General features: G+C 45.0%; 1 protein-coding gene across 2 annotated transcripts in view; it reads right to left on the bottom strand.

Moving 5' to 3' along the window:
- The window catches only part of LOC133110086 (immunoglobulin superfamily member 21-like), a 210621-nt gene that overhangs the window by 49041 nt on the left and 136265 nt on the right, over positions 1-25315 (bottom strand). For both annotated transcript variants that reach the window (XM_061219962.1, XM_061219961.1), the window contains exons 3-4: positions 8408-8529; positions 3157-3275 (exon numbers count right to left, since the gene is read on the bottom strand). In XM_061219962.1, the coding sequence (XP_061075946.1) occupies positions 3157-3275; positions 8408-8481 (193 nt within the window). In that variant the 5' untranslated portion in view covers positions 8482-8529. The remainder of the gene's footprint in view (positions 1-3156; positions 3276-8407; positions 8530-25315) is intronic.

Below are 25315 nucleotides of genomic sequence, written 5' to 3'. Positions count from 1 at the left end.
CAGAATGCAGCAGCTCATCTGGTCTTCAACCTTCCCAAATACTCACACATCACCCCCCTGCTTACTTCCCTCCACAGGCCGCTTGGCACCTCCCCCTCTCCGAACCTCCACCTCACGCTCACGACTACTGTCTGTTCTGGCTCCACAGTGGTGGAATGAACTCCCCGTTGAGGTCAGAACTGTAGAACCTCTCCCCACCTTCAAGCGCAAACTGAAGACACACCTCTTCAAGCAGCACCTCTCCCCGTCCCTCCCTACCTCCATGTGAACCTTAATTGTTGTCTTTGTGATTTATTTTGTGTATCGGTATTTTTAGTTGGCTAGGTAAGCAGTGTTTGGATAGTTAAGTTTGGTCACTTATGCTTTGTTATTTGTTTGTTTATTTGTTCGTAAAAAAAAAAAAAAAAAAAAAAATTCAAATAGGCCCTGGTCCTTATCTTTGTTGTACAGGTAGCAGTTGAAATTGTACCTCCCTCTAGGGTCTTTCAGCACACTTATCCCTGGTTACGGGAATGCACTTTGTTGTACGTCGCTCTGGATAAGAGCGTCTGCCAAATGCCATTAATGTAATGTAATGTTGCATGTAGAAGCTATCCCTTAAGCAACCAAAGTGATAGTTCGGGGAACACACATAGAAAAGTAAACAACTTTACAACCTGGCTTATTTCAGAAAAGTTCTAAATGTATATGTATATTTAAGTGGCTCTATGTGTATTGGTCCAGCAGTCATAATAAGATACTGTTTGCTCGGAGGAGGTGCTATTGTAGCCTTTGACATCTCAGCAATTTTGCCTTCAATTCTGCCATTGTGTTTTCCATAAATACCTTCTAAGAAAAGGTGTTCTATTTGCCTTCCAGCATTTTCTGATTCACTCATGCAAAGACGAAAGATGAAAGTTATGAAGTCGGGGTGACACAGGCTACATAATTCCACAGTTTGGCCTTCAGATACAGTGATAGAATTGGCAGGAATTCATTAAAATGATAATTCTTATTTATGAAGCCCTTTAAAAAATTAAAATGGCCTCCTTGCAGTTTCCCATTAATTAACTTTTTGTCTCTTTTTCTCTTTCCTCTTTCCTATTTTTCCTTCCCGGTGAACTTGGCACACTAATGGGTTATGAATAATTCTTTTTCAGCTTAGACAGCAATTAGCTACGACACTGAAGGCCATCCAGATTCTCCTTCACGAGAAAAGGTTTTCACACTGTTTTAGGTCACAGATTTTTGCAATACTGTAGCTCACATTCTGGAAAAATCACCTCATAAGCAGTCTTGGACCTCAGACACATTCACATTCACATGCTCTGTATCTCACTCTCTCTCTTTTCTGACAAAAAAAAGAAGGGATGCATCATGCTTTGTGTTTTATCGAGGTATCCTGTCACTGCCATCTTTTTATTACACCATTGGTTTGAAATGAACATGGCCATTTGCTGCATTTGCAAACCAGAGCCCCTTCACATTGTAATGTATTTGAGTAGCACTGAGAAAAATGTCTGCCCCTAAAAATAAGTAATTCTGCGGAAAGCATTTATGAAAAAAATAATTTAGGTCACTATACAGTAGGTATTATTTAGTAACATAGTTACTTGTCTCTAAAATGGAGAAATAGTGTGTTCTATTTCTGGAATGTATTTATCTTCATGAAAGAACTACTGAAGTTGATTTTTGTGCTAACATAAACATAAATGGGGATCCTGCCACCCATTACTCAATAGAAGAGGTCACAAGGCAAATGGTGGTAAGAGGAACTGTGTTTGTGTCTCTCAGGAGCCAGTGGGAGTGTGTGGAGAGTGTGTAGCATCAGACAGCCTGCAGCTGAACAATCTCCCAGCAGTCAGACCCACTGTGTAGGGCTTATTTTAGAAAACCCAGGATTTCAGAAATGGTAGAAAGAGAAAACCGTTTCCAGCTAAAAATTACCATCCCTATCACCACCTTTTAATTAAAATATATTTCATAACACAGATCTGCTTCAGAATGGGGAAGAGCAAGTATTCAAAGCAAATAGATGACTTCAGCTCATTTGGCAGGACAATTTATGTGTCTTTTTTTTTTTACCAAAAAAAAAGAAAATCCATTTGCTTCTGGGCTTAATTATGGTGTAATAACTGATGTTTGAGAATAAGAGCTTATGGTTTAAACATGGCCCTGCAGCACAGACAAGAGAGCAGATCTGTGTGCGTGTGCTATGTGTGTCTGTGTGTGTGCGTGTAACAGTGTGTGTATGAGAGAGAGAGAACGTGAGTGAGTGTGTGTGTGTGTGGAATAGTTTCTGTGTGCAGTGAATACGAGCACCCCATGAGCATCTCACGGACCTCTGCATAAACAGCCCCTTATCATGCTGAGATGGCTCTCCCCTGGCTTACATCCAACATGTCATCGCTAGCCTCCCTCAAACTGCAGCTGTTCTCTCCCACTTCTATCAATCCATCAATCAACCACATTTTATTTGACACACTGCACTTAAAGCACAGTGTATGGGTGTACTGTGAGTTACTGTGGATATAAATTGGGGAAAAAAGAGCAATGATGCTTGGGTAATGGAAGAGAAAACACCTTGAGCGATCATAGCAGTGGGAAAAACTGAGATGTGACCGGCCATGTTTAAGGGCAGACAGGAAAACCCAAACCCAAAATCATGAAACACCTTACTGAAAGGTGGGTGTGTGGATTGGATGATTGACCAGACACTTTACATGGTAAAACAGTAGGGGAATTTCCCCTTGGATATGATTTCCTCTATTGCTCAAAAGTGGCATACTTGCAGTTCTCCATGTTGTGGCTGAGGTAATAGTTCACAGGTTTGAATGTCAAAACCAAGTACCTTCAGTATATGTTCACCTCTATACATGGATGATACAGAACATACTGTTTAGGCCAGCTTGGATAAGAATCATTCTGTTTATCAAGGGGGCAGACATGTAAAGTAATATACTCTGAACTGGGTTATATATCACAAAGTAGCATATATAAATGTTACGCTACTCATGAAGCTGCTTCAATGGCCAACATTCATAATAAAAGAGATAATAGCGATTGCAAAGAAAGGTAAATAAAAAAATTTGTTAAAGCAGAATTATCATAATTTATCATTGCAGAAGATACTGGACATATCTGTAATTGGTTGATTTGAGAACTGTGGACACTCACCCATCACATTCAGGAAGACGTTCCCTGAAGCCAGGACCACCTTCTCCCTGGTCGCCCGGTCGTAGATGCCCACGTGGCACTCGTATGGCCCATTGTCCGAGATCCGAACCTCCGGCAGCCTGGGGGGAAAATAAGGGGAATTTCAGCATCACAATCACAAAGTAAAATTACACAACCAGGGAATAACGTCTGAATAAACGGAACTCCTGCAGTTGTGGAGATTGTGCCTCCACGCTCGCCAATGAGGTAGCGTTATTACAGTGCTACGAGTGATTCCGTGATTTGAACCAATCAAATCCTGTTCCTGTGGAGTTCCTTTGATTGCTTTGAACAAGCATGTGATGGCTCTGACTGTTATGGAGCTGATGGTGTGTTATTTACCAGGGTGCAAATATGCACAAAAGATACTAATTCAACAGTGTAAGAGCATGACACCTACAGGAGGGTGGGCTGAGGTGTTAATGCTGTCGATGAGGCATCGCAAGAGCGTGGCTATCTGGCCATCTGCCCGCGAAGCGTCAGAAACGGCATCGGTATTCCGCGACGAGCCTAACATGTGTGTCGAGGAAAAAACAACGGCGAGCGCGGGAGAGGGTTGTGATTTATTTGGGAACAGGAGCAATTGTCCTTGCTGTCTGGACGGCGCAGACAAAGCTCTCTGTGGGAGAGGTAGTGGGGCACGCCAAACTGTGTCAGGCTAATGAGTTCAGTGGTGGAGGAAAGTCACCGTTCTGGATCCTTCCGCAGAGCGACTCTTTCAGCCTCAGGAGCTCCGTGTCTACCCTAGCACCCGTCTGGACGCTTGCACGAATGCTTACGAAAGGAACCGTCTTCCCTTATCACGTAAACGTAACAATTTTAAAAAATGCTCTGAGCTTTCCGTTCTGTTTCTCTGGCCGAGGAGCTCTCAGGGTACCGTGCCGTGCCTCGCGCATTCAGGACGGTATACCACACATACGGTTCGTCACCATTCCGGCTTGAGGAAAGGTAGCCGTTAGCTGGACCGGTTCGCTTTGATTGAAAGCGGTAGCGGAATTTGACACTTTTCGCAGAGAGTGTTCCCACTGCGAGCAGCGTTTCTTTTCCGGCGCTCTAAATCATGGCTTCCAGCATGCGGTGGGGAGGAGTGCCAGGAGCCGGAGTCTGAGACGCGTGGATAATGGCTTCTGCGTGCCGGTGTCGGTCGAGCCCAGCGAAGAAATCCATTTGACTTTGTGTCTGCTGAAGTATAATTCCGCATCCTTAATTATGCAGATGGTGGCAGATTGAGTGCGCTGGGGGAGGAGGATTTGGTGATAGGCCCTGGCGTGTCAGGGAAACACTGAAAACACTGCCATTGCCACAAATACAGTATAATGTTGGCTTTCTAACCTGCGCTCCAGCTCAATTTGGCTCAGTCTAGCCAGGCATGGTTAGACTCCATTCACCTTGGCTCAGCCCAGCTAAGCACGATTCGACTCGATAGAAATCGATTCACTGATTTGAACCCATCAATGCCTGTTGCTGTGTGAGTCTTTGGATTGCTTTGAACAGGCACCTCCAACTCTTATGGAGCTGAGAGCGTGTTATTCGGCAGGCTATAAATATGAACAAAAGATGCAGATGAGATTCAACAGCGTAATAAGAGCATGACACCGAGAGGCAACAAATGTTTCTGTGCGAGGTTTTGATGCTATCGACAACACATCGTGAGCGTGCGGCTATCTGGTGATCTGCCAGCGAAACATCTGAGCCTCATCAGTATTCCGCGACAAACCTAACGTGTCAGCTCGGCAAGCTCGTGAAAGAGCCGTGATTTATTTACAACGGTTGCAATTGCCCTTGGTCAGCCAGGATAGGTCCAGCTCAGCACAGTTAGTCTCGCTTCAGCTAAGCTCAGCCTAGCTCAGCGCAGTTAAGCTCAGGTCACCTAGGCTCCACTGGCACCTCAGGTGGCGACGTGCGTGGCCAGCCTGTTGAACGGCCGGGGCCCTCTGAGTGAGTTTCATGGCTCTGAGAGATGGGCTTCTCCTTGCTGTACCCTGTTCTGCTTTAGATGTAGATTTCAGATGGACCATTCATCGGCTTGTAATAAAAAGCCGATTAGCACTAAATCACCTCAGAGCGAGGGGGAAGGAGTCTGGCCACGGACCAAGGACATGCTTCTCTCCCGCAATATATTCCAATTTCCTGGAAACTTCAGTCGCTGAAAACTTACAGACAGAAATGTATATATTCATGAAATAATGAGAATGTGATGTCATTACACCTAACGAATAAAATCAGATTAGATTGGATTGCTTTGTTCTCTGATCCAGAGCAGTGACCTCTGGCTGGCTAATCCTTTATCCAAGTCTGAATACTCCCACTGTAAATGTTTCAATGTGTCCATATCTGCTCCTGCATCATGCTCAGGATATGACAGTGGACAGCTGCATCACACACACACACCCGCACACACCCACACACACACACTCACACACACAGAAGTGTGGGCGCACACGCATACACAAACACACCCGCACACACCCACAAACACAAACACACACACACACACACACACAGAAGTGTAGGTGCACACGCACACACACACACACACCTGCACACACCCACACACACATTAATGTGGACGCACACGCATACACACACATAGAAGTGTGGGCGCACACCCATACACACACACACAAGCGTGTGGCTGATGGCAGTGGGCAGGCTCCGAGGGATCGATACGCCGTTTAGAGCTCCTTTTAAGAGTTCATTCCCGCTGTCCGGGGTGCCAGGTTGCCGGCCCTAACGTGGTTGTCTCTGCCTCTCCTCTCTGACATCAGAGGAGGGAGAGCTGACCTGGCAGCCCACTCCACACAGCACATTATATTATTATAACAAGCATTTATCCGAAGGCCTTCAGCCTCCCTCTGCTGCTCTCAGCTTGTAGCACTACACGCACTAAATAAACAGCACACTGCTCTCCTATCAGAGCTGGACTATAGAAACACTGGCTCAGAGGACATGACTATGTACCATATCATTAATACAGGGGTGTTTCATTTATGGTACATGGCACTTATATAGCGCCATTATCTAAATACAATTGATGCTTCTCATTCATCCATCCACACACACACACACCAACAGCAATTGGCTGCCATGCAAGGCACCAACCAGCTCATCAGGAGCATTTAGGGGTTAGGTGTCTTTCTCAGGGATACTTCGACACCAGGGCGGAATCGAACCAGCAACCCTCCGACTGCCAGACAACTGCTCTTACCACCTGAGCACATGAGAGTGAAAAATCGTGATCATGATGTTCAGAATAATTCATCAATCTGATCTTGTCATATTCTGTCTGCATTTAGACTGCCTTCTGCGAAAAGCTGTTTGCACATAAAAGCAACATGTTTCATAGTTGTAATAGGCTGGGCTCGACTGTTAGGTAGTCTCAGAGAGAGAAATAGCCTTGTCCTGCATTCTTATGAATCCTGAGTGTTAATTCATCCACTGATGCCTGGTGTCCTTCAGGTGGATATTAGGGGAAACATGGATCCAAATTGATGTAGCTTTTTCCAGCCAACTTCCAGCCAAATTTCACCTTTTCACCTTTTACATTTCAAGCAAACTTTTGCTTCCTTCTGTTCGACATGTCATCAATACGTTTTTGCATTTTGGTTGTATGGCTACATTATAACAGGATTGTGTAAGCTGGATCATATTCTACATTGATTGTTTCTTGCTATATTGGATTTTAGATGGTCCAGATCATATGTATCATAGCTAAACGTGTGCTATTGCCAAACTATCAAACCATTGCCTGAATAATCAAACCCGTATCCTGCTCTGGTGAAGCCTCAGGTTCACACCCCGAGTAGAGGGGCAGAGTCACGTTCAGAAGCCAGCCTTCCTAAACTTTGCCCGCTGTGCCCCTCTCGCACATGGGACAGCTAATTGGCCGCTCTGCGGGGGTTCTGAGCAGTGAGATCACAGGATGGATGGGGGAATGAAGCAGACTTCAGAGGGAGAGAAAGCACAGAGCGACACTTCCCGAGCCCCTGAACCACTTCCAAGAGCAGCTTCCTTCAGGCTGTGACAGAAGCCTTTGCATTTGTAACTGGAAAGGTTACACTCTGAACACTGGCTGCTATTAAAATATTCACACAGGCTACATCAATATCCCCACAGTTATCCAGGGCAGTTACAGGGCCGTGTCGGTGGAAGGAATCTCGTTTGAATTTTGTCTGTGCTCATTTGCGGATTCGACAACAGACCATGGGTCATGCCATCACGCTACCTTACGTCCCCTCTGAGAACCATCAGCCTTTACTATGGACATGGCATCAAGGGAAACACTGTTGTGTTATGTCATGTTGTGTTCCCATGTCTTTAGTGTTTCCCTCTCCTGAAAACACATCTTTGTCAGTATCAGTCAGTATGCCAAACCCTAACCCAATGAGAAGGCAGGAGACCGGGAGTGAGAGAACATTCCCGTCCAGAACTTTAGGAAAAGTGAGAAAATCCCAGGACTTCTCCTGCTGTCCGACCTCCATGATGCAGACATGTCAGTCTCTTGGGTGGGTGGGGACAGATTGGAGAGAGGGAGAAGGGAAGCCTGCCTTGTGCAGTACTCGTGTCAGGTGCACTGGAGCACCTATTGAGAAGGTTAAAAAAAAAGCCCACATACGTTAAAGGCGGTCTCATCAACATTCAGTGGGTAGCTGCAGGTACAGTGCAATTCTCCACAGGATTGTTGGAGATGAGTGACCATATCTGCCAGTTAGCAGTTCAATGCTAGCCCATCATTGTTGAACAGCATTTTAAAGGTCTTTCTCTTCAGGGCTCTTTTATAGGAGGGGTGAGTATGAGGGACCAGGCTCTCTCAAAGTTATTCCTTTTAAGGACCATTGATTGATTTTTCAGTTTTATGAAGACAGTGAAAATGAAAAGGAAGGCATGAAAAGGAAATATAATTTTTACAACTGCAGTGCTGCATATGTACAGGAGCAATCATGCTTGAGTTTCTTACGCAGTGATCTAGACTTGCCAAGCACAGCGCACAAACTCAGCAACATTTTTTGCCTGTCTTTCTGTCTCCACTCTCTCTCTCTTGCTCTCTCTAACTTCTCTCCCTTCCTCTATTCTTGTGTGAATGTGTGTACGTGTGTGTGTGTGTGTGTGTGTTGGGGGGGATTACAGTGGGGCGAAGACAAGGGGCTTGTGTCTTTGTTCCAATCATCAGTCAGTATTGTAGTGGAAGGGTCTCGGATCTTGATTCTCTTACCTGACGGTTGACTGGTACACCAGGTCTTCACGTCTCCGGTAGTCCTCCATGTGGGAGTAATTGGTGTTGAACATGGCATCGTACGTAAAGATTTTCTGCTTAAGTGTCCCCCCGTCTGTCACCTACAGGGAAAGAAATGAATAATATAAAAGAAAAACAGGCACACACATTCCATACAATGCATTCGAGTGCTCTCAAAAGCACAGAAGTACTGTATATCATATCATCTCTTGAGGCACCATTAATAATTAGTCCTTCAATCACCACGTAGTGGTGAAATAAGTGTTCTTATTCCAAAGGAGAGCACAATTCACAGCACATACACATACTTTGACACCACTGAAGATAGCAAAGGTTGGCCCTTTGATGACACTACATTGCTTTTATGAATAATGCACTTTAAGACTTCCTTTCTGATTCTGACTGTTGGGGAGGGTGTTTTCTGACCACCTGTCCAAGTGAATACACCAGCTGCTCAACCTCCTTATTCAAATGAACATGAATATGTTCCACTTAAAATAAAGGCAACATGTTAGTGGCAACATGCTGGCAACAACATTACCAAGAAACATTTCTTTTTTAAATGTATTTGTATGTTCACGTCCTTCTGTCACAATACAAACAAACCATTTGTGACTGTCCAGTTTTATGAAAAGACAACCTCGTTGTCATTAAACAACCCTTTGGCTTGGCCTCGAGACCACAAGACGTCACTCTGTAATGGTTTACAGCAGGGATGTCAGACTCCTGGAGTCCTGGAGGGCCGCAGTATCTGCTGGTATTTGTGGTTTCCTTTCAATCAACAGCCAATTAAGGCCTTGAGAACAAGGTGTGTGGACTCTTTAGCCAATGAAAGACTTTGAAATGTATCTCTCGTGCTGAAACACAACAAAAACCAGCAGACCCTGGAGTTTGACACCCCTGGTGTACAGTATCTAGTGCTTTATTCTGTAGGTGGAACCACGGCATTGAACTATGGCCAGAGAGTGTGTGAGTTCTCACAATGGCACAAGCATTTTCTGATTAAGTCAAAGTAAACGATGGCCTGCCGTTTCGTTCTGTAATATTCACAAGGGGAAGTTGTTTAGCATTTGAATGACTGTGATATTTCTTTCCTTTAGAATGGCAGACAGACATGGAGAAAGGATGACGGGATTTAAGGAGGAAATTGTTGCTGGGATGGATCTTTCTCCAGCGGCTGCAGGAGATCTTATCTGCTGCTTCTGCCACTGCATCCCTCATTGTGGTAAATATGTCTATAATAGTCCACAGCAGACGAAATTGATTGATAAAAAAAAAAAGAGTAAATTCTTGCAGGGCCGAAAAAAACCTATAATAGTTTACAACATGATCAGGAGAAGACGAGAACACCTGGAGATTTCAGTTCCAAAATAAGATTATTTTAAGAGACATAAAATAACGGGAGCACACCAAAATGCATGATATACCATACCAGAAAAATAACTTCTAACAAGAAGCCATATTTTATTGGACAGTAAAGCAGCAGAATATAAACATTTTAATTATTGGAGGGATGTGTGAGCAATGCAATTCATGCAGCGATTAAATGTGTAAATATTTATGTTAAATAAATATCACATTGAATGTAAATGTTGGCCATATAATATATATATATAGATATATATATATTTTTTTTTACAAAAAGGTAACATGCAATTGAATTCAAATAAGCAAACTAGGGAAATGTCAAAGTATAAGGAAGAGCAGATGTGTAATTTAATGAGTGACAAATTGTCTATGCAAATATCCATACAGTATGCTAATTTGAGTATCAAGTATAGTACAAGCTTGCAGTTCAAACAGTTAATATGTTCATAACAGAAGCCTATGATAGAAACATTTTAAAAGCCGAGGCTGTCGCACTGCAAAACCTTTAAATGTTTAAACTGATCTTTTTTTAATGCTTCACAGAAATGAAACATTTCTGACATTTCTAATATGTAACGGATCACAGGAAACAATTTACGAGCCAAGGGGGGGAGCATTAATATTTCTGTGAGTGTGCCTGTGAAAGTGTCCATTTGGCCAGGGTACAGGCACCTGCTTTCTCCTTGACTGAAATGACTGAGCCCGAGGAAATGTTTTGGCACAGCACCCAAGGCCTGAAGGATTATAGCAGTCATCAGTTTTCCCCTGTAAGTAGCATTACAAGAGCGAGGAGGCGCCCGGGCTGGTACGGGTGCGGACGCACAGCGGCGAGTAGACGCTGCTCGTACGTTTAACAGACGGAGGTCGAGCCGAGAGGTCAACTGCTAAAAGCCAAGCCGTGTCTGAGAACCGTTTCCACACCGGCCGAACGTTCGCTACCGTTGCAGCTCCCTGTAATAGACCTTTCAGAAACATTGGTGTAACAACGGCTGTCTCACGTTACTTTAGAGAGTGACAAACAACACAAACCGACTTGTCTGGTGTATACTTCCAAATGTTTCTCCTGCTTACATCAGAAAGGATGAAAACATTGGTGCAGACACAACATTAATAATTTTGACGACTGCCCAGCGTGGGCCTATTTCACATTGAAAAAGCACTTGCTTTGTTTCCTCAGCGATTCAACAGTACACGCATATAAACACGTGTGCCTTTTTTTGTACGTGTACGAAAGGTTCATTATTAAAGTGACTGTAAATGGGCTGGAAATAAATTATAATCATGAATTATCACAGAGGGATGCATCGAGTAGACATACACCAAATATCTATTCAAAGTAACGTCGATAACTATAATAACCCACATTTCAAGTCTGGACCGCCTTGCTCCCCCACCTCCCTCCTCAACTCCCAAAATATACCGCCCTCTAGTGAATTGTATTGGAGAAGAGGGAGACCTGGAGAGAGATAAGGTTGGTTGATGGATTAAGAGCTGAAAAATAGTACATTCAAACTCCACACAGAAAGGCCCCATGTTATCCACTACACCAACATACTGCCAGATCCAGCTACAAATCCCTCTATAAAAACTCTCAAAACTCAGAAATCTTGGCATTAAGCTGGGTCCTTCTTGATGTCATCAATGGCCTGGACCCAATGATCTGGTAATAAATTGAACTCCACCCATTTAATCTCCACATAGGAATAGATCGATATGTTAAGACTGATATGATTGAATAATGCAATGAAATTCATACCATAATAACACCATATAATGTAGTTTGAAGCCATTTATGGATTTACCTTTCCAGTCACTTTAATTATGAATCTATTAATTACAGAATAAATTGAGTGATAGATACAGTCCAAATCATTCACAGATGGCAAAACATAAACATAAACACAATACAATAATAGTAAATATCAGATGTGAAAATACTGAATTATTATAACCAATCCTGCCAGCAGGTTGTTGTATAGATAAAATGCAATTCCTTATTGGTGTGTGTTTGTGTATGTTGGTGTGGGTTGGTGTGTGTTGGCGTGTGTTTGTGTGTGTTTGGGGGGGGATCCAGAAACACAGGAGAGTAGTAATGTGTATAAACACAGGAGTAGTAATGTGTATGAACACAGGAGTAGTAATGTGTATAAACACAGGAGTACTAACATGTATAAACACAGGAGTAGTAACATGTATAAACACAGGAGTAGTTACTTGTATAAACACAGATTGCGGTCGATGCCGGGTCGTTTTAAGCATCGGATCAGCTCCTGGCTGAGCTCCTCAGATCGTTACCGTTCTGACTCGGGTTAAATGGCCTGTTTCAATGCACCTCTCCTTTCCCAGCCCTGATGATTCACGCTTCCAAAATGGGCCGTTAGAAATATGGCCCAGGGTCGCTCAGGTGTCAGCCTCACGCTGCTCGTGAGTGGTAATGAAGACGGAGATGACGGTGCCTTCAGATGGCACCGAGTCAGTCCCTCGCCGTCGTTTGATATTTCTCGAGTGCCCCTCCTCCCTAAATGAATTCACCCCGTAATTAAGACAGACTGGGATCCTGGCGCGCGCTGACACCTGTCTTTGGAGGAGTGCGACAGCGGAGTGGGAGTCGGAACTGCCTCGGAGGGAGGCGTGAGGACCGGGGAGGAAGGGACAAGATGAATCTGCAGTGATTAAGAGCAAGCGCTGCTTGGGGAAAAAGATGTTTTGCTTCGGTGACTTTTCTTGAATTCGGGCCATGCATTACCGACGTATGCACAAAAGACTGAGGCCGCTCCGACAATCTGCCGTCTAGAGATCCGAAGACGAACGGCGGCGCGAGCGATGGTTCTTCCCTCAGTCGGGCCATCTTCAATCAATCAATCAATCTTCATTTGTATAGCGCTTTTAGCAAAGGGTCTTTGTGACAAAGCAGCTTTGCGGAGAAACCGGTCCCCAAGAGTGCAACAGTGGCAAGGAAAACCTCCCTGGCTAACAGGAAGAAACCTTGAGCAGAACCTGCCTCCGTAGGGGAACCCATCTGCCACTGGTTGACACCAGTTTGTTGAAATACAAACAGATTAATAAAAGTACATAAATATCCAATTAAAAAGTTGAAGCAGAGATAAGGTAGAGGGATGGCAGGAACACCAATGGCAAGGGGACAGGCTTGGTGCTACAGCTGAATCAGCAGTGGCAGGACGGACATGCATCTTACCTAGTAAAACAAGGAGGTAGCTCGACTTGCCCCACCCACAATGTTTCCCAGTCAGTATAAATCCAGCATAATGTTCCAGCAGGGTATAATGACCATCTTGAAGAACAATAATCAAGAAGGTTTACAGACAGGAAGAGTGGTGTGATCCAGCTCCTCTCCACAGGTCACCAGAGGCCTTCATTTATACCATAGTAGAGCACTATATCAACTGTGAACATGGCACCATCCATGAGTAAACCATGTAATCCACACTGAATCTAAGGCCAACTATCATTGTAACCATCTCCGTTAAAGCAAATAATGCAGGCCACCTCAAAAGGTCTTCTCAATGAAAAGTGTTAAATGCACCTGGTAGGCTGTAACAGGCAGACAGTGCCATTACCTTATCTCTACTGAACTAAACTGCACAGGCCTTGCGTTCTCCTTCTGAAATGTCTTCAGTTTTCCATTGCAATTCGAGAGCCAACAATCCGGGACAATAACAATGGTGTTCTGGCTTTTCCCAAAGCACGTTTAATACACAAATTAGCACGGTAAGTGTTAATTAGTTGATTCATTGTTCTCCGTTTCAGTGTGTTCTAATCTTTCACAGCATGAGACCAGGAGACTCTGTGTATAGCACACCTGAATCAGCTTGTTATATGCCAGCATGTTCCACTCTTACATCATTTAACGGAACAACATCAGTAGCCTAGAAGGTAGCAAATTATGCACAGTTGCCTTGCATACAGTTGAGCACACAAGTTGTTCTAGTGTTAATATACAAGCAAAACACGCACACACAAAAATAGATTTTCAGAACATTACCATAAGCGGACACACTGTATTGTAAAAACAATTAGCAGCTGATCTTCTCAGTAATGAGGCTGAACATTATACAACTGTAGTCTGAGTGAGCTCAGAAGCACAGAATATTGTACAAATTTATGGGTGGCAATATTCAGAAAACTAATTTCCATATTAGTTGACTGAGAAATATTACAAGTGCCTCTATGTAGATTTGTGAGTTCATAGTAGGAGTGACATTGTGAGTGTGCTCTCTGCTGTAATTTCCATAATTTCAGTCTAGGCTACAGCTCAAGTGTGGTTATAAAAACAAAGCAAACAGGGATATGAAATGAAACCTTTTGATGGCGTGGCTCATTAAAAAACTGAAGTTAACATGTGAACATGTTAACATGTCATTAACACAGAATGGACGTGACCATAGGAACTTTAAATGCAACCGTTTATTTGTAAAAAATCCCCCGTGACTCCACTTCACCGTAGGTTACACAGAACACAGTGTAACAGGAAAATAGCATGCTCTCGATGGTCTCGCTGAGACGTTATGGCCGTATTTGTACGCTGCTGGCTGAGGACCGTTCTGCTAACCTGTAAACGTGCGGCACGGCGGGACTTCCCATGGAGCGCGGCGGTTCAGGAACCCGTTTAATGTAGTTCACGGTCCAAATGAGCGGGCTGCTCTCCACCCTCTCGCTGCCTGGGCGTTCTGCCGGCCTGCCCCAAACAAGCCTTCCCACACGTAACGGGTCACCGCAGCCCGCCCGCCCGGCCGTCCCACGCGTACTCACCCTGCTCAAAGGAGGGAGTGGTCTGTCTATCCTTTTAGAGCCAACAACGACGTAGTAATGAGAATTTCCGGATAAGTCGGCATCACCTTCACGCTCCTCTTATCAAAATTTATAATGAACAATATACACTCTTCTTTGGTATTTATTAGACTTATTTTTTCGACGTATTGGTATTCTGCTGCAGTAGCCTATCCACTTAGTGGTTTGCCGTGTTGTGTGCTCAGAGATGCTCTTCTGTATACCACTGTTGTAATATGTGGTTATCTGTCACCTTCCTGTCAGCTTTGACCAGTATGGCCCATCTCCTCTGACCTCTCTCATTATCAATGCTTTCTGCTGGCAGAACTGCTGCTCACTGGATGTTTATTACTTTTCACACCATTCTGACTAAACTCTAGAGACTGTTGTGCCAGAAAGTCCCAGGAGATCAGCCGTTTCTGAGATACTCAAACCACCCTGCCTGGTACCAATAATCGCTCCGCGGTCAAAGTAACTTAGATCACATTTCTTAGATCACATTAGATAATCGCATGAATAAGTAGGTGTACAGGTGTTCTTAATAAAGTGCTCAGTGAGTGTAGTGACGTTTGAAGCCGACAAAAAAATATGCGCTGTCAGATCTTGGCTGATGAATGGAATGTAAACAAGCTCAGTCATAGTGGGATGCTAAATACTGCTATATCTGCCTCATACCTGTGTCAGGGTCCTTTTCATTCCGTTGTTATTCCACACACACACATACATATGCATGCACGCTCGCACACACACACACATACTCCAAAAAGTGGCATCTCCTCTGGTTGACTATTGATTTCTGGAGGTGAAACCAGGTTCAGGCTTAATCAGTGACTTGTTCTTTGAGATGTTATTACAGATGTCTGTATTCCTGATCCAGACTAGCCAACAGCAGCTGTGCTTGCTCTGTCCCAGCTTTACAGAGGGCGACATGGCTCAGGCAGTAACAGCAGTCGTCTGGCAGTCGGAGGGTTGCCGGTTCGATCCCCCGCCCAGGCTGTGTCGAAGTGTCCCTGAGCAAGACACCTAACCCCCAAATGCTCCTGACAAGTTGGTCGGTGCCTTGCATGGCAGCCAATCGCCGTCGGTGTGTGAGTGTGTGTATGAATGGGTGAATGAGAAGCATCAATTGTACAGCGCTTTGGATAAAGGCGCTTTATAAATGCCAACAATTTACCATTTACTTGCTGACAAAATCAGAGCAAGAGGGATATGAGAGAAAGAGAGAGAGCAAGCGAGAGAGGACCAAGAATGGAGAAAGAGAGAGAGAGGACCAAGAGTGGGGGGGAGGGAGAGAGGGAGAGAGAGAGATGGGACAAAGAGTGGAGACAGAGAGGGAGAGAAAGAGAGATGAAACAAAGAGTGGAGAGAGAGAGAGGGAACAAACAGTGGAGGAGGATGGTGAGAAGCACCGGTGGGCCTGCCAGGAAAGTCAGTTCCATGCAGGAGAAACAAACCGCTGACTGAAGTGAACCGAGACCTGAACTGCTCATTTCTCCAAAATACCACCAAAAACATTCCTCTGCTGTACCTGCCACCAGAGGCTCTGAGCGTGTCTGGTGTTCTCCCTCAATATTTTATTGTTTCTCTGTTTCACTGTCAGCACCTCACGGTCATCTTAACGGTCAACTTACAACAGCCTTACAGAAGAGACATTATTAACGATAATGCAGAGGTTAAATTGTATTGTTTTGAATGCTGTGGCTTCTCAATTTTTACGAGCAGGACAAGCTGTTTATGTAATACTTCAGCATAACAATGTGTGCTGGCCTGAGTACAAACAAACCACATGTTCCATGAAAAGAGGTTGTGAATAGAGAATGAGAATGAGGTCACTGCGGCCAACTAAAACTTTTTGTGAGTAGGACCACTCCTATTGATTGGCTCCCCTTCATCTCAATCATTTCTTTCCCCTGAAATCACATACAAATGTTGCTAGATTAGCTGCTAACTTACGAACGTTTTTTAATACTATTTAAAGAGGGCCTGAGCATAAAACAGTAGCATTAGCCAGTGCCTGTCATGCTGCATAGGTGAACTAATTTATGTTTTTTTGTTTCACAAAGTAGCTTAAATGTAGTTAACGACTTTTTAAAAGCAGCTTTAGTTTAGTTAACTGGCCTTATTATAACACTGTGCTCCTAAATTATCAGTGTCTTCCTGTGTGTTGTGCAAACCCCCCTCATTAAAACAATGCGTTGTGCTCTGAATCAATCACAGTCTCCCAGTACACTGTGCATACGTCCCTCCTGATTATAACACATCGTGCACCTATCACAGTATTTTCAGCGGGGGAAATTCAGCTTCATGGCCCATTGGCTCTTAATAAGAAATTGTATATGAAAAGCAGCAATAAATCATCCATCATAAAAAAAATCATAATTGACTTTCTTTTTTTAAAAATTGCATACTTTTGCAAGAAATGAAATTTTAAGGAGCGCAAGCAATTTATGACTCAACAGCAATAACCGTTTTTGAGTTACACCTATTTAAAGTCCATGTTGCCTCAGCGACCGAGAGAAATTAGGCCTAGAGGGGGTATGGAGGGGTGGTGGGTGGGGGAAGGATTTTGCTTTTATTCTGAGGTGATGAGGTGTCAAGCAGGTTACCATGGATTAACATACAGATTCAAACCAATCCTCTTCTACATTTTCACACGCGACCGCAGAAAATATTTACTCCGCACTCTGTAAAATATTCATAAATGTCAGATACATTTGGGGACGGGCTTCATTTCATGGTTAAATACATCAACTTCCTAATCCTCTGAGTGGCATTAGGTCTTTTTTATTTTTAATAAGACATGCTTCATTTGAACGGAAGAAACAGACAGCGGCAGAAATCATTAACCACTAATGCATGCTTTCAGGGTGACTTTGTCTTCCCATTGCACTATATTTAAAGCTGTTAATTATGAAACAAAATCCACGCTGAATATTAAATTGTTCCATTTTTCTCATTTCCACCATATCTAATCTGATTTTCCAGTGTTCTGTCAGTTTGTCTCACGTATATTATTGACTGAAAAGTTCTGGCGGTAGGGTAACATTATGTGCCGTCTAAGAGGCGCGCTTAAAAACTTATGCTTAAAAATCGTGAGATAAACCAAAACAACAGTCCCCAGTCAGGCTCTGTCTGAATCACACACTGGATCTGAGCAGAACAGCCAGTCCTGCAAACGTGACTCCACTGGCATGTGTGCCAGGCTATAACAGCTGCAATCAAAGGCAACAAATCTTTTCTCCCGCTTCTGTGGCACTTTCCTCGAATCATCGCTCATACCTGCACTCACGTAAGATGGTAAGTTCCATGTAGCCTTCATCGTAGCGTATATCCCTGTAATTACATGCCTCATCTCAATAACCATAATGCTTCTCCATAACACACTTCCAGTCCCGGCCCCTTTACACAATATTTTAAATGTTATGCAATTTGCATCCATTAAAACAGAGCTGGGTCTGGAATCTCTGCATTACACGTGGGTTCACTCAGGTACTAGAACTGATTGTGATACAATAGCAGTCAAATACGATTTCTTGCTTGAATGACAACTGCTTTATTGTGGAAAACCTGATTATGGTCTGCAGGCGCTTGCACGATGGCACTTCCAATGCGGTGTTCACAGGTGAGAGCTTGCAGCATATTCCCATGAATGAGCATTCATATTGTTTGTAGTTTAGTGTAGTGTAATTTCTTAACCTCTTTTCCCTCAAACTCAAACCATGCTTTCCCATGGTCATACACAAATAGTAGAGTTAGCCTATTAAAGGCATACACAATCTGCAGAGTAATATTTTTAACATTAAATCAACTCAATTTACTTTGATAGAGTACCTTTGATCCTTACTGGGCCCGTACAAAATCTGTTATCATTGAGTTATCATGTATTTCAGGATAAAAACACAGTGCATGAGACAGCCACCCATCAGAACTTCTGGCCGATTGACCTGTGATAGACTGAGGACAAGTCTACCACTGCTTAATTAATGAGATTGTGCCTGTATAAACGGAAGCTAATTAACCACATTAGAATAGGGCAGACTGGAAATTTAATATGCGGAATCCAAACAACCTTCTCATGCAGAACAGGTTAATTGATTATGACTGCTCTAAAAGACAAAGTAATTGAGCAAATTGAATCAATTGCAAAAGATGAGCTTGGACATCTTAGACACATTTTATTGCGGTCAAAGCACTCCCGCTTTTTCATCAGAGTAAGCATTGTGTGCGTGCGTACGTGTGTGTTTGTGTCTATCATTCCTATTTGTTCTCTCGCCGTACCCCCCTCCCTGTCTCCTCTCCTCTCCTTTCTCTCTCTCGCTCTTTCTCTCCGTGTCTCTCTCTGCCACGGCCCACCCGTCCCCCTCCCCCGTCGTCCTCCCTCGCTCCCTCCTTCTCCACGCCAGGCTCAGAATGCAGAGTGGCGTGCAGGGGCTCCCTGGCTCGGGAACGCCGTTCTCTGGAGCCGGGCCGCGCCCGCAGCCCGGGCGAGTCACACGGCCAGCTCACGCAGGGCGGACACGAACTCGGGCTGGAACGAGACGCATTATTCACATCCGCTGAGGGGGCCGAGCCCCCCCCCCCCCCCCCCCCCGGCCACAGCTGCGCCTGTATTAATGGGCTACAGGAGACAGGTACTTTCTGCCAAGGTGACACGCTTCCACATGGCTCTGGAGTGACAGTGAACAATGTGCGGGCCTAAATGCTGCTCCCAGGCCTTCCAACGCACCTGTCCTGCCTAAATGGCCATCTTTGACTGATTCTTTTGGGGAGAGTGGGCACCATGGAGGGGCAGGTGAGACCTTGGTCTGGATTCAATTGACATTTCCTGAACTGACACTCAGTTAAATGCAGGTTTGACTTTGCATAAAAAAAGGCGTAATTGTTTTACGCGATGGCTTCGGTGATTGATGAGTTTGCCAAACAAAGATTGCGGGGGCGAAAGTTTGTGTGTCAAAGTGTCAAAGTTAAGGACAAACTCTAATTGAATCCAGGCCTCTGTGTCCGTTCTATTCCTGTCCTAACACAAGCCGGGGCCTCCAGCTGCAAACCCTCCCTCCGTTTAGGCAGGAGCTGGTGTTACTGTGGGGAGTAGCAGCTGGCCCCCTCCCCAGGGTCTTGTCCAGACTATTTCTGGGTGCGTATCTCATTTTCGCCACGTCCTTTAAGCCCGCTGTCCAGAAAGGACTCCTCTTGGCAGTGAAACTACCAGCCTTACAGGTCACCGATGAACACGGCCCAGCAAAATACGGCTTTCAAGAAGGAGGTGAACAACAAGAATAAAAGCGGAGAGCGTCTACTGGATTAATGTTTGTTTGCTCCCGGGTACGGTTGGGAAAAAAAGACCAGAAAGGCGGCCTCGGTGCGGAGAACGCACATTGTTTGAGGAGAAAAGGAAATCATGCCTTTTTTTGTGGAGAGAAAAAAGGCTCATTAAGAGTCTGGGGAGCTGAGAAAGCCAAGCCGCGCTGGAGAGGCGGCGCTGACTCGTGGCTGAGGCCAGGGGGATTTCAAGGCCTTGCGATCGAGCACCCCCGGCTAATGACCTGGGAGACGAGTGCGTCACACAGCCGCGCGCGGGAGGAAGAGAGAGAACAGAGCGAGAACGAGAGGAAGAGAAACAGTCGGTTAATAGTCTCCTCTTTCTCCCCCCCCCCCAACTACCAATTTTCTCTCATTAGACTGCTTCCTACAGTTGTGCCGATCACTTGAAGCCTGCTGTGAGCAAGGACTGTCAAATAAAAGCGTGAAACAAGGCCCGTCCTGCGTCTCCCATACTAATGCACTTCTGGGGAACAGAGAGAAATGAGAGAATGAAACCGCAAAAAAACGGGGGGAAAAAAACCACAAGCAGAAAAATGTTGGGGATAGTTGATTTTCTGTATCTCATAATTGCTTGTGTGTAGGTAAAAAACCACAATGCAGCCTTTTATTACTTTTTTGAAGATAGAGGCTGTTTGCCATGGAAACTGAACACAATAATTTGTAAGTCAAAGGACAGACTTTGATTGAATCCAGGCTTTCAAGTACTTTACAGCTTTTTGAAACGTTTCTCTGTGGGTGCCACTTATCGAAATGAGAGGAATCTGCCGATCAAAATGTGCAACACGAAAACAGGCAAACACACCAAAAGGTCACCGATTTTACAGCCTCAATGTCTGTTTCCACACTCACCAGCTGACTAATGGGTGGGACCACAGAAAATTTTGCCTTGTCATTTCTGGCATATGACGATCCAATGTTGGTTAGCATTCTTCAGGTTGCTGCTATTCTCACTCCTCCCGGTGACAAGACACAGCTATCGTCAGAGACAAGCCTCTTCTCTGATTGATGCTAACCGTCTCCTGTAGTACTGTCTAGACTAGCACTTCTTTAATGTTTCCATTGACGTCCTGTTCCTCCTTGTGGAGACATTTGTTAGCTCACAGTCGACGCGAGTGAGAAATGCAGTGGTGGGGCTCCTGGTGTTCAGGTGCGTGTTGAGGTGCTCCTGGCATTCAGGTGCGTGTTGGGGTGCATGCTGGGGTGTGCTAACTCCAAAGGCCCAATCGGCAGTTCCAACATGGAGAAAAAAGAAAACGTGGGGGAAAAGGTTTAGACAAAGAAAGCCCCGTGCCATAATCCAGCAAGCAGAGGCATAAGGCCTAGCTGGTGGCAGCTGACCAGGAGGACATGGGTTGCATGGTGTGTGTGGTACCGCAGGGTTCCCGGGAACGCACACAATGGATCGCTGCCCTGAGAGTTTGTCTCAGAGCCTGAATAAACCTCTCACCCTGCACGCGCATGGCTCCTGCTGGCCTGGGGGAGAGACTGATGCATTATTTACACACAGAGACAGGAGACGGGTGAAGCCCAGGGCCGCTCGGGAACGTTGCAAGGGAGACGCGGTGTTTCCAGAAAGTAAGCTAGTTAAAATGACATTAAAATGGGGCCGCCTGTAGCGTAGTGGTTAAGGTACACGGCAGTTCGATCCCCGGTGTAGCCACAATAAGATCCGCACAGCCGTTGGGCCCTTGTGCAAGGCCCATAACTTGGCATTGCTCCAGGGGAGGATTATCTCCTGCTTAGTCTAATCAACTGTATGTCGCTCTGGATAAGAGCGTCTTCCAAATGCCTAATGTAATGTAATGTAACGAAGACTTAGACTTAGCACACTTAGTAGACTGTCTCTCCTGAATTTTGGGAGGGTGCGGGGAAGCTTTTCTGAGAATCTCTAGCAGCCCTCTAAACTCTTCCGCACCCCTGGACGTACGGTCCTGGCAGTTTTTCAATTTTTCTTCCATATTTGCATGAGATGTGGGCAGGGATGTGCACTGGTGCACAGCTTGCCTGCCTGATTCAGTCCAATGAGGATCAGCTGTGCAGTGGATATTTACAGCACCTCAAGGTTTCTCAATTCAGGAGAGGAACAGCACAAAGAAAATGCTTTTCTGCCAAAGTCTTCCTTTCCAGACAAAGCAAGACCTACTTTTTGGTATCCTAGTGGGCTTTTTTTCCTTTCATATCATTTGATATTGTTTTTGTCTCATTTTATTCATTGTTTCTTTTGGTTTTGGTTGTTTTTGTTTTGGGGCAGAGTACAGTAGGTTATTGGCACAGTTTAAATAAATGTATTATGTGGAAGATCACACCTGCTTAAGTAGGTCTTGTACATGCATGCACTGTAGCAAGTCTCATATGCCTGCCATGATCATATTTGTTGCGTATATTGTTTTCGATTAAATGATCTATGGTTATGAGAATTCTGATTGTAGGCTGTGACACTGAGGAACAGAAAGAGAATGTAAGTGGTGCACTAATTCCTGGAGTGGGTCACACTGGTCCTGACCCCTCCTGCCGAATCTGATCTATCCTGCTCACACATCATCACTCTGGGTCCATGTGGAGCTGCTAACCTCACAGAGTTAGCAGAAGGCTAGAAGTATCCAATAAAACGGGTCACTGATGATAGGGAACATTTGGCGGCCACCCACACAGGGGAAACAACACTACATGGCCACATGGCCAAAGTTTAGATGTATGGCATCTAAAGCTCTTTCACATCCCCCATACCATCTACCTGTTCCCATCAGAAAATCTTCACTCTGTGTGTCCCCTTAAAAATGCATTAAAATAAAAGCATTAAATGTACTCTCACTGAGCACTATATTAGGCTGACCTGTACACCAGCTTATGCAAATGTGCAAATATGTAATCCGCTAATCATGTGGCAGCAACAAAATGCATTAACAAATGCAGACGTGGTCAAGAGGTTCAGCTGTTTTTCAGACCAAATGTCAGAATGGGGAAGAAATATGATTTAAGTGACTTTGACTGTGGAATGAGCTGAGGGCTATGAGCCTCTTGTTTGACATATAATAAAAGGGGAAAGGCTTTCCTAACGAACCTGCTGTGAATACACGAAATGAACAGGCACCATGATACGTTCTCTGACAGTGAAATGAGTCCTTCCTTAAGTGAGGCAGCTAAAAATAGCATTTCTGTTTGTAACAAACAGATTAAAAAACAACTTTGCCTGAAACGGGAACCTTCCGCATCACAACACATGCACAACAAAACATTTTCACAGTTGAGTTAGCGGTCTGTGTGATGTTCCAAGACTTACTGTGTTTGAGAGCCAGGGCACACTGCCTTAAAAAAATGTGGAGTGGTTGATTAAGACTATAAAATGGCATGCTGTGATTCTCACATGAAGGATCCTTTTCTAGATCTACTCTGCATTACTGAGGAGGACCTAACACCTGCATTACTCAGAGGGACCCAACACCTGCATTACTGAGGAGGACCTAACACCTGCATTACTCAGAGGGACCCAACACCTGCATTACTGAGGAGGACCTAACACCTGCATTACTCAGAGGGACCCAACACCTGCATTACTCAGAGGGACCCAACACCTGCATTACTCAGAGGGACCCAACACCTGCATTACTGAGGAGGACCTAACACCTGCATTACTCAGAGGGACCCAACACCTGCATTACTGAGGAGGACCTAACACCTGCATTACTCAGAGGGACCCAACACCTGCATTACTGAGGAGGACCTAACACCTGCATTACTCAGAGGGACCCAACACCTGCATTACTCAGAGGGACCCAACACCTGCATTACTCAGAGGGACCCAACACCTGCATTACTGAGGAGGACCTAACACCTGCATTACTCAGAGGGACCCAACACCTGCATTACTGAGGAGGACCTAACACCTGCATTACTCAGAGGGACCCAACACCTGCATTACTCAGAGGGACCCAACACCTGCATTACTCAGAGGGACCCAACACCTGCATTACTGAGGAGGACCTAACACCTGCATTACTCAGAGGGACCCAACACCTGCATTATTGAGGAGGACCTAACACCTGCATTACTCAGAGGGACCCAACACCTGCATTACTCAGAGGGACCCAACACCTGCATTACTCAGAGGGACCCAACACCTGCATTACTGAGGAGGACCTAACACCTGCATTACTCAGAGGGACCCAACACCTGCATTACTGAGGAGGACCTAACACCTGCATTACTCAGAGGGACCCAACACCTGCATTACTCAGAGGGACCCAACACCTGCATTAATCAGAGAGACCTAAGACCTGCATTACTCAGAGTGACCCAACACCTGCATCACACAGGGAGTGGCTGTGGCCAGCCTTATGTCATGAGAGGGAGGGACAACAGGCACTATGGCTATATCACTATTGCTAACACTAAAAACTCAAACTAAAAATGAAAAATCAGAGAATAAGCATCACTGGAGTTGCCAAAAATACAGGAAACACCGTCTGTGCAGTCCATTGACCGAGTGTGCCTCCTGTTAAATGCTTTGATGGCCTCACGGGTGGCTCAATTGGTTAGGCACCATGTTGGATGATCCCCACGGTCTCGGGTCGAATCCGGACCGGGCCGATGCCGATTGAGGCAGATAGGCACTGGGGGGGTCAGCCGTGAAGGGGTCCGTGCTTCATCGCCCTTAGCAACCCTGCAGGTTGATCCCCGTACTGCGTGCCAAAGCCGCATATGAGATGTCTTCCTCTGACTCAACCATAAAAACTTGGCTGTGGATGGTGGTGTGAAAAGAAGCAGGCTGGTGACACCATGTGTTTTGGAATAGAACCGCAGATGTCCCCAATCGACAGTGGAGAAACGTGGCTACAAATAGTTCACTGGATATTCCATATTTAACGTTGAAATTGAACATGTGCGCCCTCACGTTGGATGGCAATTTTTAAACTTTTTAATGCTTTGACTGCCTTAATATTTAATGCGCCAAATATGAGAGTAGCTGGAAGAACCTGTGCTCCATTTTATAGTTGTGGGTTTAACAGCACACAAAGAAATGAAGAGCCTTTTAAACACGTTCTTTCCCCCTCGCCTGATAAAATGGACAAAGGAATGAAAATATGAAAGAATAAACGCAGGGTAAAAAGGCGGGAGGAATAACCACTGTCGGCAAAGGCGGATGCCGCAGACACAGTGGGAATAGGTGTGCTCTGATGATTATAAAGAAGCAGGTTCGCTTTGGCTTTGAGAGAAAAGAAAATGCGGAGGGAAGCACTTTTCCAAAGCTTGTGTCTGGAGTCAAAGCCCCCTAATTAAGCGGAGTCTCTCCATCCCGCCAGGATCACTCTCGCTATTCCGCAGGGTCGAGGGGATGCGCCGGGAGCAGCCGGGAACCAAATTAACCCGTACGTTAAATATTCCCAGAGAAATCCCGGAAGGGCAGCTCCG

The sequence above is a fragment of the Conger conger genome, chromosome 14 (genome assembly GCF_963514075.1).
Source record: "Conger conger chromosome 14, fConCon1.1, whole genome shotgun sequence".
Classification (NCBI taxonomy): Eukaryota; Metazoa; Chordata; class Actinopteri; order Anguilliformes; family Congridae; genus Conger; species Conger conger.
This window is presented reverse-complemented; position numbering and strand designations above follow the sequence as displayed.